This window comes from Phoenix dactylifera, chromosome 8, assembly GCF_009389715.1.
Source record: "Phoenix dactylifera cultivar Barhee BC4 chromosome 8, palm_55x_up_171113_PBpolish2nd_filt_p, whole genome shotgun sequence".
Taxonomy (NCBI): Eukaryota; Viridiplantae; Streptophyta; class Magnoliopsida; order Arecales; family Arecaceae; genus Phoenix; species Phoenix dactylifera.
The window spans coordinates 31,494,908-31,513,381 of NC_052399.1; the positions used below are offsets into that span (position 1 = coordinate 31,494,908).

Genomic DNA, 18,474 nt, shown 5'->3' on the forward strand with positions numbered 1-18,474 from the left:
ATCTAACAATGTCCGGCAAGGGCTAAGGTGGGGACCGGCACACCACCTAATAGTCATGGTTCAGGACCTCTTTAACCACAGTCAATCTAAAATCATAAAGAAGGGCCCTTTGCTGGATCCAAATAATCCTAGAAAGAGTAGAAAGAGAAAGTCTAGATAGAGACAAAAATAAGAGAAAAAGAATGGAGAAGAAAGAGAAAGAGAGAGAACAAACTTCTCTCTCGAACCAAGGAAGAGGATGGTTGTGGGCGGTGCCCGGGTCAGGGGACCCACGGTCGACCAACAAGCGGTTGGTGGCAGCAGGCAGTGGTAAAATCGATAAAAACCAGAGGTTCCAACATCTTAAATCATAGAACTGAGACATCTCAACTGTTCGAACTTCGGCTAAGGCCATAAGCCTTCGTGGGGAATCAGAGAGATACCCCGACAACGAGTGCCGGTGGCAAAATATGTCGTCATCAAGAAAAAAATGTAGTCGGTCTACCAAAACAGGGGAAGTAGAGCATCCCCATTTTTGCTAAAATTCCGACAATCTTCGGCCGAAATTGAGCTTCCAAGGGTCTTGAAAGAGGGATGGAAGAGTTAATCAAAGGTTGCCAAGTTTTTACTTAGCTTTCAGCGATGATTTGTAGCTGCAACGACACTAGCGGTGGCCGACATTCAGAGAGAAAAACTGAAGAAATACTCCGATGGTGAGCCCCAATCAAGGTTGGATCTCCGGTGGTGTGGAAGGGCAACAGGAGAAGCTCTAAATAGAGCTCGCTCATGACCGGAATCTGACGAACTCGGAAGGAAGAAGACTTTCATCAGGAGTCCTCTTCTCTCCTAACAAGTGCACGGCATGTGCGAATCTGAGAAATACTTTTCAACTAGGCCGGTCAAATGGACCTGACCTAGTTCACTAAAGGGTCGGACATTACAACATTATTCATTATTTTTTAGAAACGGAACATTGTTCATTATAAATATCAATACACACATAATGCTCACATACAAAAAATGATAGCAACACATGAAATGATAACATACGGATAGAAGCTGATTAAGCTTTATCATTTTCATGCTTCCATAGTAGATTAACTTTCTTTTGGAGGAGGATGTAGGCATAAATAAAATGTAACTAATCATCACAAATGGTACTGATTCTAAGAATAAGGGAAAATCTTCGGAATGATTTGTCCAGGTATAACATAAATGATTTACATAAGAACATCTCTGCAACATATTTCAGAAAAACATAAATCTGACAGAAAAATAAATAGATATTTTATTGGTGGAAATGGAAGTGAGTTTTCTGTTGCTGACAATTGCATCTCTCCTTTTTGGTATTGTTTCCCGGAAGAAAAGAGAAATTCGAAATCTGACAAATTCCAGAGTTATGCAAGGCTTTCAAGCGTGGTTGGCAAGTCCTTTGGAACACCGGTGGCATGTTGCAAAGTGAATTTAGTCTTAGAATGTCTGCAGAGAAAGAATAAGACAATTTAGTGACTCTAAAAACATTCATGCAGACTCTAAGAAATTTGACAGTCTTTCAGCAGGATGCTGATTACAAGAAACATACTTTCAGAGAGAAATAGAAGGGCCATACATGGTGGTGCCTCGCTAGGCATCAGCTTGTAGCTACTGATTTTAAATATTAGGAAAGAGCATGTAAACAGCATTCAAGTTGAGGTTTTGTTTAGGAAATAAAAACTGCACGACAAGATTTAGAGTGGGTATTGAGATTGCAAGGGGTAGAAAATGTAGACTTTTTACAAATTCTTACAGTATGCAAAAAAAGAGAGTTAATTAGCGAAGAGATGATAGCAGATTCCAAGAAAAAAAAATATAGGATACATCTATCAAGTAAGAGGCAATATTCTTGGAATTTGAAAACAAGCATGCCAAGCAAGATAATAAGATTATTGATGAAACAGATAAGCATAAAGTTTGGCAATAACTAAGTGTAAATGTTTTGGCATTTTCTTAAGGGGGAAAGCAGAAAGAAAAGGAAGGGGGAAGATGAAGAACCAACAAAGATAGTTATGTTCTTTTGCTTCAGCCATGACCCAAACATGCAGGTTGCCAATCCCAAGCGTCTGATAGGTTAAGCAGCAGTAGATCTTCTGCTCCTCTCTTCTCTGTTTGATTCCTGTAGAACAGTTTTTGGATGGTTTTACAACGTCTATATTTCTTTCCTCTTCTACTGATGGGCAAATTTCTTTTGGAATGATTCCAACATCTGGGTTGTGAACAATCATGTACCAGTCTTCTCTTCTCTCCCTCTTATCATCTCACCAACTTGGGATAGCAGCCTGATCATAAGTTCTTGGGGAGTTGTGAGGTGTCACGAGCCATCTATTGGCGTTTCATAGTGAAGGCTCATTATCCTGCATAATACCTCAAGCTAACTAGTCAGTTTCTCACAATAACTAATCACAAATGAATATAACCCCCTTCAAATAATTCTTCATTCATTTATAAATTCTGCCTTTTTTTTTAACTGCACTGGAGAATAGTGTTTAATTTATCATATTTGTCGATTCTAACATAGGGTCAAGACCCAATTAGATAGATTAGTAAAAGACCAAAGTTGAATCTAGCAGAGAAAAATCTTCAGAGAATCCATTGTTCGCAGAAATTGTCTTAGATTCACCGAAGTGGTTGGCCTTTTGTGACAAGATCAAGTTGTATATGATTAGCACAAATTAACTAATAATTCATAAAGACTGTACACCAAGAAAAGAAGGCAAATGTGCAAGGTAGAGGGCTTAAGTTGGAAGAGATGTGACTGAGTATGAAAATGAAGTAACTTTAAGTATTCATTTTTGGAAATGATAACAACTACTAACGTAACATGGTTTGAAGGTGATATGGTGTAATCCAGATTTATGTAATAAATATATACAAAGGCAAATTGAGTGTGATGCTGTTCATGAAACAATACACCAATAATAGTAAAAGGACAACAATCTATGGAATCCCTTTGTTCTTGGAATACAATCCAAAGGAACAGCGGGAATTCCCGTTTGAGAAAATGATAAACAACAAAGCAAAAAACAAGGGGACATCAAAAATCTTAGATGGCGTTCTGACAATATAATTTGAGTGATATACAAATAGAACCCTGCTGCATTTTAAAAATAAAAAGTAGAGGAGAAAAAAAAAGAAAATGTGACATTATTCATAGTAATGACAATAAGCAGCACAAGACAGAAGACCAAATAAATAAAAACAGAAGCAAACATGGATATCTTTTGTTTATGGATTGAAAGCAAGTACACCGGTGCTAATTTTTGACTCCTCCCTTTTGGCATCATCTCTCCAGAAGTAACAAAAGATTTGCAAGCTCTAGAGCTCTGTGAGGCTTTAAAGATTGATTGGCATGGTCACCAAGCTCCTTAAAGGTGATGACAGCTGAGCTCCTTGAACCAAAGTGCAGTCTAGGAAGATCTGTCCATGAACCAAACAAAAGGAGAAATCAAATTAGAGATTCCATAATTTAGTAAAGGTATATGAATCTTTCTAATCACTCACGCAGATTTCATATAGAATGGTGAAATATATGAGAATAAGAAAGCAATCCAGCTGGTATATATTTGGATGAATCAAACAATTTTCCAACAACTTGCCAATGGTCATATTGGATTTTAAGTTAAATGTGCATATAAAAATTGAAAACAAAAGGAACAAGAAGTAACAAATAGGGTCGAACTCAATTTAATTATGATTATGAAAAGACTCTGCACAATGAGTGTCTCAGAGTGGATTATGAGAATCTAAAGGATAGATAGAGAAATTTAATAAATTATTAAGTCAATATATGAGAGAAAAGTCAATGGACAAATCCTGACATTCTTTTTTAGGGAGAGAGAAAACTAATATAATCAAAAGGGAGAATACCTGTCACTTCTCTCCTCCATGTTGGATAACAATGTTTGAGAATAAACAATAACTGCAAAAATTGTAAAAAAAAAATCTAAAAAAGAAAAAAAATAAAAAAAACAAAGAAAGGAGAGGCAAAAGGGAAGGTGATGCACCAATAAAGGCAGTACACTTCTAGATGGAGCTGTTGGCACCTTAGCTATGACCCATGCAGCGTGCACACCCCAATTGACTGAGAAATTTCGCAACGAAGGTGCGTCGTTTACCGCTTTCTTCTCCATCTTCTTTCAGCGGCCAGAACTTGACATTTGGGATATGAGCAATCTTGTGCCAGTCCTCACCTATCTCCCTCTTGCAACGCCTTGCCAGCTGGGGACATTCTCCAATCCTCAAGTATTGGAGTGCAGTTAGGTGTTGTAGGCCATCTGGCAACATTACTAGCTGGGGGCAGGAAGTGATACACAAATCTCGGAGTGCGGAGAGGTGTTGCAAGCCATCTGGCAGCATTGCCAGTTGGGGGCAGGAGGCGATATGCAGCTCTTGGAGTGCGGTGAGGTGTCGCAGGCCATCTGGCAGCATTGCCAGCTGGGGGCAGTCGTAGATATGCAGTACTTGGAGTGCGGTGAGGTGTCGCAGGCCATCTGGCAGCATTGTCAGCTGGGGCAAGTCGGAGATTTCCAGCTTCTGGAGTGCGGTTAGGTGTTGCAGGCCATCTGGCAGCATTGTCAGCTGGGGCAAGTCAGAGATATCCAGCTTTTGGAGTGCGGTGAGGTGTTGCAGGCCATCTGGCAGCATTGCAAGGTAGGGACATTCCGTAATTAATAGATTTTGGAGGGATGTGAGGCCTCCTACCCACTCTGGCAAAGCAGCTAACGTGTCGGTTCCTTGTATTTCTAGATCTTGTAGTGCAGGGAAGAAGGGGGTGGGCTGCTGTGGCTTCCTTCCTCCCCCCTCTAGACTCATCAAATTTTTGTTTTCGTCTAAATCAAGGGTATGGAGTGAGGGCAGGTACATAATACCCTCAGGCAGACAAGTGAGCTCATCACATTCCGAAATTCGTAGCTCCTCAAGGGCGGTGAGGTATTGCAGCCCATCCCACCACCCAGAAGATGATGATACTTCACAGTTCTGAATTTCGAGCATTTTAAGTTGGGACAACCCTGCAAGGTTCCCTGCTGATAAGAGCATCTCATTGCTCTCCACTATTGTAAGATCCTCCACAAAGCATGGGATACCTGGATGCACCATTAATATGGGGCATGAATCTATACTCAATTCAATAAGGCAAGGGAAGGATGCCATCTTTCTTCCTGCTGACATTGGTTCTATTTGCCATTCCTCCAAATTGGGCATGTCAGTTAAATACAACTCCTGTAGCGATGGGAATGCACTGCTGCCATCATCCCCATAAAACTCCTCTCCGATTCTCTTCACAACAACCATTTCAGACATAGTGAGAATCTTTAAATAGGGCAATTGACCAAGTGGTGGAAGGCATTCACACCTCTCGAGTCCCTGCAATGTGAGCCTAACAAGATTTGGAAGAGAAGATACCACCACTTCTCCCTTGATATCCAATTGGGTAAACTGATGCCCATATAATGACTTACATCCAACTCCTTTAGATTATGATGAGGTTGGATAGGTCAATTGGGTCTTTAATTAAAGAATTGAGCTCGGTTTTTGATTGGGTCTAGCCCTATCGGGTCAATTTGGTCTTCTGATTATGTTATTGGGCTCATCTAGGCTTGAGTCAGGGTCAGCTCAAAGTCAATTCGGTCTCAATTTAGTTAAACTGGTTTTGAATTGGGCTTGATTCATATTCAATTTATAGTTTGGGTTCGTCTGGACTTAGCCCAATCTGATTGGGCTCGGTTTTAGTCAAATTTGGCTAAATCCATTTTTTCTTTTCTTTTATTTGGGCCTAACAGGTTCGGACCCGTACTCGGATCAGACCCGTTAGGTCGGACCCGTTAAGGGTCTCTCTTTTTTGTTTTTTTTTTTTTCCCTTTTCTTTTCTTTTTCTTCTTTTCTTCTTTTTCTTTTCTTCCTTCTTCCTTCCCGAACCTTCTTCTCCCATTTTTTTTTTTTCTTTCTTTTTCTTCTCCTCCTCTTCTCTTCTCCCGATTTCTCCTTCCCCCTTTCTTCCCATTTCTTCTCCCATGGAGGGAGGAGGACGAGCTCGGGCGGCTTGGGAGGAGTGGGTAGCGGCCGACGGCGCCCAGCGGCCGGCCTGCGGTGCCCACGGTCGCGCCCGCGGCCGCGCCTGCGGTCGTGCCCGTGGCGATGCCCAAGGCCGCTTCGGCGGCCCACGGTCGCGTCTGCGTCCCGCTGCCGGCGACCCGCGTCCCATGGCCGACGACCCGCGGCCGAGGCCGGCGCTCGCGGTTGCGGTTGCGGATCACCCACTGGTAAGTCCTTTTTTTTTTTTTTTTTTCTTCTCTCGCGGACGGGAGATCTGGCTCGGGGAGGGCCCGAGCCGCAGCCGGCGGCTCCCCGGCCGGCTTACGGCCTCTCTTGCTGCCGCGGCTTGCGGCCGCCGTGGCTTGCGGCCACCGCAGCCGGCGCCCGCTGCCATCTTCCTTCTTTTTTTTTTTTGTGTGCGATTTAGTTGCTAAATTAGATCTACAAAGAATAATCTAGGAGTAAGGGCGTTATTGTAACCGCCCACCATCAGGCGATTACAAACGCCCGCCCTTTGGTGTGATGGCCTCTCCCCATTCCTCTCAGAAACATGGACGGTTATCACAGTAACAACATAGCTACATGTAAGATGCATGACTTGGTGCATGATCTTGCGTGTTCTATCACAGGAGATGAGTCCTCGATCATGAAGGAGGGCATGAAGGACTTCACAAAGTTTAAATCACTATAGGAATCAATACCCTTCTGCCACCCTTTTTTTTTCTATTGGTAGTGTCTTTTTTTTTTGTCAAACTACTACTTGATACCTAATGGTGTCAGACTGCTTTGGGTTTTTGTGCTTAACAATTGAATGTTTTTAATATTTGGAAACCAATCACTCGCAAGAAAATATTTTCCATGATGGGTTCGTTAACTTTGCCACCCCATATACGGGACCTCATTATATCCAGTGGCGTCACAGGTCTATCTAATGTTACATGCATACATGACATTTAGCAGTGACCTATTGAAGTATATCTTTTTTGTATTGGTTTGGTTCACCAATTAAGCTTATATTTGGCTCTTTGGCTTATATCTTGTGTCCAAGAGATGAATATAACCCACTTTATGAACCAAATATAACTCATAGTGTAAATGGCTCAAAAACTATGATGAAAAACTTTTGGTCTTGGACAAATGCACAATTTTTGGCATTGGAGGTAATGGAAAGAACCGAAAAGCACATGGAGATCAACGCAAAGAAGAGAGAAATTATGGCTGATTGGTTTGAAGAACACCATAAGTTCAAGCTGAGGCCTGAAACTCTCTACCAAACATTTTACATAATTGACCTGTACCTTTTTAGGGAAACAGTCTCAAGGAAAGAGTTGCAGCTTGTGGGTATGAGCGCCATGCTCATCGCCTGCAAGTATGAGGAGATGATCGTGGAGGCTCCAGAGATAGTAATTAAAATGTTCATTAGTTAAAGATTATTTTTTTAATGCTTTTGTTTTCATGTATTGATTACTGAGTAGTTGAAATTGGCTGAGAGCAGGTCAAGGACTTCATATGCATATTAGAGTGGGCATATAGCAGAGAGCAGATATTGACCATGGAGAAAAGAATTTTGGACAAGCATGAATGGAACCTAACTGTGCCCACACCCTATCCATTCCTCGTGCATTTTCAGAAAGCAGCCATGTGCGATAAAGAGGTGAGAACAGTTTTACTTACGTAGTCTTAAAGTGGTGCCAATCGTAGTACAATAAATAGTATGATTCATTTGGTGGTTGTTATAGATGGAGCATATGGTCTTCTTCTTTGCTGAGTTGGCTTTGATGCATTACTCAATGATCACGTATTGGCTATGTTTGCACGGCACACTCTTAAGAAGACTCCCTTTTGGAGTGAAACGCTCAAGCATCACACAGGTTTCTCAGAGCCAGAGTTGCTGTAAGTATTCACTACCTTCAACACATTTACAGAACTTTATGTGAATATGACTTTATCTAAAGCATTGAGCACGATAACTGAACCAATTCAACATGTCCGGACATAGGGATTGTGCACAACATCTAGTGATATTTCATTCCTTAGCAGTAGAGAGTGAGCTGAAGGTGGTTTATAAGAAGTATTAATTCGAGCCCTCGATATGGAGCTATTGCGTTGCATCCTCCTGCAAATTAAGAAACTGCTCGATGAGCCAAAGGCAGCTTTAACATGACTGGGTTGTTCAACAACTGGGTTGGATTCTGAGTTATTATTTTTTATTTTTATTTGATTATGGATTTTGTACCAAGTTTTTGAAGGAGGCGGATGCGTAGAGGAAAGGGGGATTGGCTGAAGGCAAATCATCTTGCTGATGATAATGTTTGTTGGGTGCTTTTGGGTTCCTACTCCTTTCTTACGAGTATTGGTGAACGGTGTGCAATTTGATGAATTGAGTGTACTGAGTTAACTGCTTTGCCACATCTAGTGGTATTTATTTATAGTTATTTCCCCTTTCGTTAAAATTGAATTGTTGCTTCTGGTGATTGAAGGTGTGCGCGCTTCATTATAATCCATAGCAATCTGAGCTCTTATTACATCTTTGATTTGGGGGAAATTGTACCATGACATATTGATTCATTGTTCTTTCCTCCAACAAATTTTGTGTCAATGATGTACGTCTTTAAGGGGTAATTAGTATCTTTTGCAAGAGATGTTTAGTTGAGAGTATTTTCTATATATTTGGTTTTAGAATTTATTTTCTATATCAGAATTATGTGTTATTTATGAGAAGCATAAGAGTGTACTATTTTATGATACGCTTGAAATTTTAACAAGCTATTACATAGCTCTCGGAGAATATGTTTACATAATTAATTAAATGAAAAACACTATTTTGTATGCTTGGCAAGCATCTTCTAGTTTAAGTTAATTAGCAAAAAATAATAGTATAAGTGGTTCTGGATCTTGGTTATGTTCAGTTTAAGTCTGGATTTGGACATAAATTAGGCCAGATTTAGGTAGATTTTATATTTTTTTCCTTATTAAAAAATAATGAAAAGTTGGTGCTTTCATTTCTTCGAGTTAGGAGGTGACAATGGATCCATTTTATTTCATATGCTTTTTAGTTTTGTTTTATATCACATAAACATAGTTGTGAAACTAAGGACTTGAGATTTTGAATAGTAGAGTATCTACAAGTTAGTTGTTCATTTCTCCTGTTCTCTTTTAATATCAACTCAGTTAAATGGAGTGACCCATTTAACAAACAATTATCTAAGGGTCATGTATTAAAAATGTTTACAAGGGAATGTTTCAATTCGTCGTATCTAGATATATCTTTCTAGTTTTTTTAAAATTTAAGGAGTTGGAAGGAAAATGGGAAAAAGTTTGTCCTATTGCACACTTGGTAGTATGTGAATATGATTTCGTTTCTTGCATTTAAGTTTTTTCTTTTAATTTTGTAGGCCAAAAAGTATTTGATCTCAAGGACCTTCAAGAATTTTTACCTTGATCCTGAAGCATTTTCGCTATCAGGTACCACCTTCACAGAGATAGGAACCATGATTTAGTCTTTTAATGACCTTCTGTGACAACCGAAAGAAAAGAAAGATGTTTTCTCCTCTGCTTTCCTTCCTTTTCTCCATCAATTTTTCCATCTCTGGCAGCCAGCCAAGGAGGTTCGACGACCTCAAGCTACCAACCAATCTTGGCTAGGGATTTTTCTTCAAACGAGCCTGTCGAGAGTGTTATTGAATACTGCTCTCTCCTTCATTTTTCCACTCAACCCCACTCGGAAAAAGGGTCGAGGGTCATGGCTCCTTTCATTTTTCCATCTCTCCCTTTGTCTATCTCTATCTTTATTTGCCAACCCCCATTCCTCTCTCAATCTGTCCCTCTATCTCTCTCTAATCTTAGCATTGTCACTCTCACAGACTAAGGAAAGTGCAGAGCACTTGATCTTGGAGCCACAACTGTCTCTAGGGACAGATGTCACAACCAAGGTAATTGAAAACCCCCTCCTCCTTTGTTCTTAGATTAGGAGATAGATGGTAGCCCTGGGAGCCAAATTATATCCAAAGTACGGACCTAGATCTTGGCTTCTAGTCGACAGATCTAGGTCACAACTCCTAATTTGGAAGGGTCCTAAGTTGTGGAACGTCGGTGAACTGTAAGTCATTCATAAGCCCAAGATTTTAAAATGATATCTATATTTGCTTTAGGAAGAAACCAAATTTTTAATATGTTCTATATGGATCTTGCATAACCTAATTGGTGAGATTCTTTAGTACTATATAAGTTGAGCTGTAAGTACCTCTACCTCTAGTATTTTTACCAAACATGCTATATAAATTGATTTAAAATTTTGCATTGCTTAGATTCGTACCCATGCTTGAATAATTATCTAAATATTTAAAATTTAAACTATAAATAATATTGGATTTTTTTGCATGAATACCCTTCTAAATATCGGATTTTGCATGAATACCCTTCCAAATTGATATTTGCATGTATACCCTTGTAAAATAATTATTTTGCTATTCTATCATTTTTTATTCTTATTTTTGTATTTGTACCCATGCCATCTAATACCGTAAAAAAATTAACGGTTTCAAATTAAAATGACTAAAATATCCTTCATGGGTAGGTATATAAATAGAAATTTTTATAAGAGTATACAAGCAAATAGTAACTTTACAAGGATATTCATACAATTTTCTATATTTAGAAGAGTATATACGTAAAAAAAAATCTTAGTAGATGAAAAGAATTTAGATATATTAATTAATATGATATCATTTATAATCTTGTATTTATTAGGAAATGCATTTGGTTCTATGATGAGAGAATGTTTCTTTATCATGAATATAATAAAAATATACAATAGGATTTATTCTCAAATAAAATATATGGTATGCGGCTAGAAACCAAAAAATAGAGCTTCATTAGGATTTATTCTCAATAGGATTTATCCACTCCCCAAGCTTCACTTGGGAATTTACTATAATCCTCAGATTACAGCCCAGTTGTTTTACGAGATCACAACCTAACTCGTTATTTTGTCCGGTATCACAATGAACCCAGATGGTTTTCCTTGGATCACCAACTAGAACCAACTCCAACCAACCTTGGTTGTACACAGTCCAATTCACGGGCTTGGACAAGGCCTTAACCCCTTGATTCAATCCCCTGACTGAATCAAGTTACAAGATAATGAAAGAATGTTTAAGAACAGTTACAAGCTTCTTAGACTAAGCAAATGTGGCAATTATAAATATGAGATGAGAGGAAAAAGCCTGGAATGAAGGCAGCTGTAGAGCTTGCTTCTTTCTTCCTTGATCCTCCTCAGATGGGTCGAAAAGCTTGAGGATCTAATGCCTTGAAAGTTGAGAAGAACGCTGAGATTTCTCTTAGAAGCACTTCTTCTCTTTTGCTTTGAAAACACACTACAAAGCTCAAGAATGATTCTTTCTCTTTTAATGCACTTTAATGCTGACTTGCTTGGTTGTTGAGGAATAGTAAAGAGTGCCTTCTTATACCCTATTTTCATAAAACTAGCCGTTAGAGACTGAAAACTAGCCGTTGTCCCCTTTCTGAATTTTTGATAATATAGCCATTGGTGCCCCAGTAGATTTGGAGTCGACTCGAGCATTCTAGGAGTCGGCTTGTCTAAGGTAGGAGATATCTCGCTCCTGTGGGGAGTCGGCTCTTGGTCGGCCTCTTCAAAAGTAGCCTTCTGTCCTCTTTGCAGGAGACAGTTCGCGACACCTTGGAGTCGACTCACGCTTTTGCCTAACTTTCTGTCTTTCTGCGAGGAGTCGGCTCGTATCAGACTTCAGTCGACTCGCGTTCTGGCTCTTTGAAAATAAGTTTCTGTCTTTCTATGAAGAGTCGACTTGTAATAGACTCGAGTTGACTCGTGCTCTGGTTCTTTGAAACTTCTCTTCTGTCTTTCTGTGACTAGTCAGCTCGTATCAGACTTGAGTCGACTCGCGTTTTGGCTCTTTGAAACTAAGTCTCTGTCTTTCTGTGAAGAGTTGACTCGTAATAGACTCGAGTCGACTCGCGCTCTGATTCCTTGAAATTGTTCTTCTGTCTTTCTGTGACGAGTCGGCTCGTAACATATTGGAGTCGACTCGTGCTCTTGTTCCTTGAAACTGCATTTTTGTCTTTCTGTGACGAGTCGGCTCGTAACATACTGGAGTCGACTTGTGCTCTTGTTCCTTGAAATTGTATTTCTGTCTTTCTATGATGAGTCAGCTCGTAACATACTGGAGTTGACTCATGCTCTAGTTCTGCTCTTCTATCTTTCTATGACGAGTCGGCTCGTAACATATTGAAGTCGACTCGCGCTCTTGTTCCTTACTTCACGAGATGACTCATGCTTAGCTGGAGACGTCTCGCGCTCTGGCACGTTTAATATAATCTTCTGTTCTACAGTGGAAGTTAGCTCGTCTCAGTCATGAGTCGACTCGAAGATGTGCTAGTTCAATTTCTATGTGCCAGAGACGTCTCGTCCACAGTGAGAGACGTTTCGTGGACTGTTCATCGGCAACTAAGATCCATTTTAAGTGTTCAACTTATCTTAAATCCTTTGAACCTTTTTCTAATGAATTCTTCTCAAGTTTTTATGTAATTTCTCCTGAAACACTCACTTAAGAATGTTAGTACAATAAAGAATATACTTAGTGTTTTGGGCTCATCAAAATCAAATAGGAGATCAAACACAATTGATCAGCACATTGTAACTTATTCAAAGGGGAAACATGGATGGCTCTCCCCACCCAAAGTTCACCTTGGAGAATCCCACTCGGCTCCAATCCGACACAGTGGCACTTCACCTGAAGCGTCCCACAATAGTAGCAGCAGGGGCGTCACCACAAGCATCCCACAATATAAGTAGAGCCTCTACCATCTCGATCCATGGCGCTTCACCTTGGGGGCATGGTCTCCATCGTGATGCGCCTTAGTGGTGATGCTGGTGCACGGTCTCCTGTTTCTCTTTATTGCCTTAGTGGTGACGCTGGTGCACGGTCTCCTGTTCCTCCCTGTTGCCGATCTCGTTCACATATTTATATCCGTCTGGACCAGGTATGGCTCCTCTGTGGTCACACTACACCTTGTTGCCGACCCCGTGGTGTCCTATTCTTGTTTTCTCGCAAAAAAAAAATACTGCATATTTACAGCTTTGCCATTATTGGTCATGGACGAAATCATGGCCCAAAATCTGTCCAACACCAAAAAGGTGGCTCAACCCATATCTATCATTCTCGATGGCTTGAACTACAATGCAGGATCCAATGCTACGCACATGTGGCTTTGCGGACTCCAAATTTCTGGGATATCTTTCTTGAAAAATAAAGCATCATAGGATTCAGTTTTTCATGCTCCATAGCTATTTGTTGCATGCTCATATATATTTAAAATGTGAATCCTATAGAGAAAGGTTTCACTTTTGAATCCAACTTCATGTGCCTGACTCCAAAAAATCTCTTTTCATAATAATAGATGTATACATGAAGGGAGATCAGTGGATGTGGATGAATATATTGCGTAATTAATTTGTGGGAAGCAGAGTATTAAACTTGTTGGTGGAAAAATGGACCACCCCACAAATGTAATTATAGCACCCAAATCCATCAGCAAGCTCGAGCTCATCCTAAGTGATGGAGCTCTTCCGCTCTCGAGCTCATCCTAAGTGATCGGGCTCTTCCGCTCTCGAGCTCATCCTAAGTGATCGGGCTCTTCCGCTCTCGAGCTCATAGACCAGAGAGCCGAGACCATAGGGCCGAGACCAGAAGGCCGAGACCAGAAGAGAGCCGAGACCAGAGAGCCGAGACCAGAGAGCCGAGACCAGAAGGCCGAGACCAGAGAGCCGAGACCAGAAGGCCGAGACCAGAAGGCCGAGCACAGCAGGCCGAGCCCATGCCTTAGCCAAATATCCAATTTCCACCTAACCCTCTAAGGGACCTGACAACTCCACTATAACCTGCCACTATCTCCAAGCCATCAAGGCATAAGATCTTCGCAGGTATTCGGCACGACCTGCCATTAATGCACGAGACTCTCTCAAGTCTCCGATGCACTCAGTCATTTAATGAACACGGCCCAAGACGATCTCCGGATCACTGAACCATCAGAACGTATGGCTCTCCCTGACCGCCGGTTCATTCGGTAATAAATGCACTTACCATCCACGGACCCTAGGCCCACCACAGCCGGCGGTTCAACCACTCCAACAGGTCCGATCGACCGTGACAACTTCCTGATTTCGGTCTGATCCGGTCCCGTTCTCCATTACGCCATTAATGGGCCAAATCGTGCCCAATTATTACAAAACAGGACAAACCTCCTGTCACCTCCCAGGTAACAAAAATCCTCCTATAAAAGGAAACCTGGGGGGAAAAGGGAGAGAGGACCAAAAACAAGAGAAAAAACCCGGAGCTGGAGAGAACCCTCCTAGACCGGGGGAAAAAGGAAGAAAACAGCACAGACACAATTGAACACAAGATTCTCTTTGTCTTCTCCACATACTCTCTCCCCTGCTCTCTCCACATACTTGCCCCCACGCACCCACGCCCCACGGTGGAGGACGCAGCCGGCCGGCGCACCGCCGTCCGCCCCCTGCAGCAGCGGAGCTCCTCCTTCCCCGGCTTCGCGGCGGCCCCCGGGTCCAATTTCCAGCAACAGTTGGCGTTAGAGGAAGGGCCCGAGTTCGCTGCCATGAAGCTAAGAAGCAAAGGGGCTTCCAATGCCTCTCAACGTCCTCCACCTAGCCCGGAGCGTTCCGTCCGAAACTCATCACCTCCGACCGAGTCAGTTCATCAAGTTCGGCCGGAGCAGTTCGATGCCCTGGTACAACAAGTGCAAGCCTTGGCTACCGCTGTCCAAAGCTTGCAACCCAGGGGCATCCCAACGGCACCGCCTCCTCCGGCTCCAGTTCAACCGGAGCCCCCTACAAGCGGGTTTCCCCTTCGAGTATCATGCTCCAAGTCCCAAACGCTCAGTCCAAAATTCACCATCAAGATCTCCGGTAGATCAAGTTCCACAAGTCCAACTCGAGCACTTCGATGCGCTTGTGCAGCAAGTTCAAGCGCTAGCTATTTGCAGCCCAAAGCCTGCAACAAGTGGAGGCCCCTCCTGTGCCGCCTCCACGGAATCATGTGAAGTAGAGGAAGAAACTTTCTCCTGACTCCCGAGCCATCTCGAATCAGGCATGGCTCCCGCTGCAACGACGTATGTGGGGGCAACCAGTGAGAAGTAGTAGTCCAAGTCTCACGTCAACGAGTTGGGGGGAAAGAGAAATAAAAGCTGAGGTCTGGAGAAGGAAAGTTATGGAGCTTTAAAATGGGATTGTAAGCCTCTGTGACAAAGGGTACAGCCCCATTAAATCCCATTATCCTTCCAAGTCTTCTGTCTTCCGGCAGCAAGCAAGAAACCAGCATGTACTCCCTCCTTACGGGCGTAAGTCCTTGGGACGGCGCCCGCGACATTGCTCCCCTTTCAGAGCGTCGCCATCATTGAAGCCCCCGCCGAGCTCATGCAGACCGAGCTCAGAAACCCGAGTGCAAAACACCTAAAAAATCAAGCCAAAGAAGGCCGGTGCCGAACCAAGTCCTGAGGGACTTCGAAGCTCGAGAGCTATCAAAATATCTCCAAAAGGTACAGAACGCCACTTTGGCTTCAAATAAATTCAATATTTTATCTATTTTCAGGTTAGCCAACGAGTTCGGCTCGTTCTCCTACCCTGACCACGGTCAGGATGCCCTGCCACAGCGGGATGCTCCGACTCGTCGGGATGGCCCGAGACGTCGGGATGCCCCGGCTATAGGGACGCCCGAGACGTCGGGATATGAGTTAGCGGTCCTCTCTGACCGGACGAGCTCGACTCGTGCTCCATCGGCTATGAGTTAGCGGTCCTCTCTGACCGGACGAGCTCGGCTCGTGCTCCATCGGCTATGAGTTAGCGGTCCTCTCTGACCGGACGAGCTCGGCTCGTGCTCCATCGGCTATGAGTTAGCGGTCCTCTCTGACCGGACGAGCTCGGCTCGTGCTCCATCGACTTCCACCGTCGAGCTCGGCTCGTGCTCCCCGAATATGAGTTAGCGGTCCTCTCTGACCGGACGAGCTCGGCTCGTGCTCCATCGGCTATGAGTTAGCGGTCCTCTCTGACCGGACGAGCTCGGCTCGTGCTCCATCGTCTTCAGCCAACGAGCTCAGCCCGCTCTTCTATTTTTGGATTTCTCTGCCGACGTCCCCAAAGAACGGAGTCCGAGCAGAGAAGCGTCTTCAGTCGCTTCGGCGTAAGGACGCACACGGTACAAGGTACCCATCCATTTAATGTCTTTACATTATTTTATTCTTGGACTTTTCTCTGCCGACGTCCCCAAAGAACGGAGTCCGAGCAGAGAAGCGTCTTCAGTCGCCTCGGCGCAAGGACGCACACGGTACAAGGTACCCATTCATTTAATGTCTTTACATTCTCATTTATCTTTACTTGGATTCTTCTCTGCCGACGTCCCCAAAGAACGGACTCCGAGCAGAAAAAGCGTCTTCAGTCGCCTTGGTGTAAGAACGCTCACAGCACCAGGACGATCGATGACTGAACTACTTCCTTCGCCCGAGCCAAAAAGCAGCTCGGACTCGGAAGTCGGGGGGTAGTGTTGGTGGAAAAATGGACCACCCCACAAATGTAATTATAGCACCCAAATCCATCAGCAAGCTCGAGCTCATCCTAAGTGATGGAGCTCTTCCGCTCTCGAGCTCATCCTAAGTGATCGGGCTCTTCCGCTCTCGAGCTCATCCTAAGTGATCGGGCTCTTTCGCTCTCGAGCTCATCCTAAGTGATCGGGCTCTTCCGCTCTCGAGCTCATCCTAAGTGATCGGGCTCTTCCGCTCTCGAGCTCATCCTAAGTGATCGGGCTCTTCCGCTCTCGAGCTCATAGACCAGAGAGCCGAGACCAGAGAGCCGAGACCAGAGGGCCGAGACCAGAAGGCCGAGACCAGAGAGCCGAGACCAGAGAGCCGAGACCAGAAGGCCGAGACCAGAAGGCCGAGACCAGAGAGCCGAGACCAGAGAGCCGAGACCAGAAGGCCGAGACCAGAAGGCCGAGACCAGAGAGCCGAGACCAGAAGGCCGAGACCAGAAGGCCGAGCACAGCAGGCCGAGACCAGAGAGCCGAGACCAGAAGGCCGAGACCAGAAGGCCGAGACCAGAGAGCCGAGACCAGAAGGCCGAGACCAGAAGGCCGAGCACAGCAGGCCGAGCCCATGCCTTAGCCAAATATCCAATTTCCACCTAACCCTCTAAGGGACCTGACAACTCCACTATAACCTGCCACTATCTCCAAGCCATCAAGGCATAAGATCTTCGCAGGTATTCGGCACGACCTGCCATTAATGCACGAGACTCTCTCAAGTCTCCGATGCACTCAGTCATTTAATGAACACGGCCCAAGACGATCTCCGGATCACTGAACCATCAGAACGTATGGCTCTCCCTGACCGCCGGTTCATTCGGTAATAAATGCACTTACCATCCACGGACCCCAGGCCCACCACAGCCGGCGGTTCAACCACTCCAATAGGTCCGATCGACCGTGACAACTCCCTGATTCCGGTCTGATCCGGTCCCGTTCTCCATTACGCCATTAATGGGCCAAATCGTGCCCAATTATTACAAAACAGGACAAACCTCCTGTCACCTCCCAGGTAACAAAAATCCTCCTATAAAAGGAAACCTGGGGGGAAAAGGGAGAGAGGACCAAAAACAAGAGAAAAAACCCGGAGCTGGAGAGAACCCTCCTAGACTGGGGGAAAAAGGAAGAAAACAGCACAGACACAATTGAACACAAGATTCTCTTTGTCTTCTCCACATACTCTCTCCTCTGCTCTCTCCACATACTTGCCCCCACGCACCCACGCCCCACGGTGGAGGACGCAGCCGGCCGGCGCACCGCCGTCCGCCCCCTGCAGCAGCGGAGCTCCTCCTTCCCCGGCTTCGCGGCGGCCCCCGGGTCCAATTTCCAGCAACAAAACTCTTGTATAGTTTTTAAAAATAATAGTCCTTTTTCCAAAACAATGTTAAAGAAATGACTAGCATTTTATGTGAAAAAGGAACTTTTTGTTTCCTCATGTTTCGTTCCATATAAAAATATATATTGTTTTCTTTTTCTCGTTTCTGTTATTTGATCTTGGAATTATTTTGCTTAATTTTCTACTGTACGTTCTAAGAACATTAATTTCCTTCTATTAAATTATGATAATATAAAATAAAATTATCCCTTTTGTCTCGATCTGGACTTCTATGTCCATTAACTTATATGCTTTTTTTTTCTATGAGACAACGTTATCTTCTTATTGCACATCAAATAATAGCAAACCAGGGACATGATAGAATAAAATTCACTCGTGGCCATGCTATGAGAACCCGTGCGGGCGTGTGTTTAGTCCCACATTGGTTATTCGCTGGGTAGATCTTGGATACTTATACAGGAT

General features: G+C 43.6%; 1 protein-coding gene and 1 pseudogene across 7 annotated transcripts; one reads left to right on the plus strand and one right to left on the minus strand.

Annotated features, from left to right (window-relative positions):
• Positions 1 to 1,143: 1,143 nt before the first annotated feature.
• Positions 1,144 to 5,776, minus strand: LOC103706964 (putative disease resistance protein RGA4). Of its 7 annotated transcripts, XR_005513161.1 has the most exons (5): positions 4,020 to 5,776; positions 3,883 to 3,934; positions 3,262 to 3,432; positions 2,015 to 2,369; positions 1,144 to 1,458 (listed from the first exon to the last, which is right to left on the minus strand). XR_005513161.1 is itself a non-coding variant. In XM_026804826.2 (2 exons), exon 1 carries the CDS (start codon positions 5,314 to 5,316, stop codon positions 4,060 to 4,062), a length of 1,257 nt encoding a protein of 418 aa, XP_026660627.2. In that variant the 5' UTR covers positions 5,317 to 5,776; the 3' UTR covers positions 1,144 to 3,432; position 4,059. The 7 variants fall into 7 exon arrangements, 1 of the variants encoding a protein (XP_026660627.2); XR_005513160.1 differs by having other exon boundaries at positions 1,144 to 2,369; XR_005513159.1 differs by having other exon boundaries at positions 1,144 to 2,131; positions 2,245 to 3,432.
• A 617-nt stretch (positions 5,777 to 6,393) lies between these two features.
• Positions 6,394 to 8,506, plus strand: LOC103699076 (annotated as a pseudogene).
• The last annotated feature ends 9,968 nt before the right edge of the window (positions 8,507 to 18,474 follow it).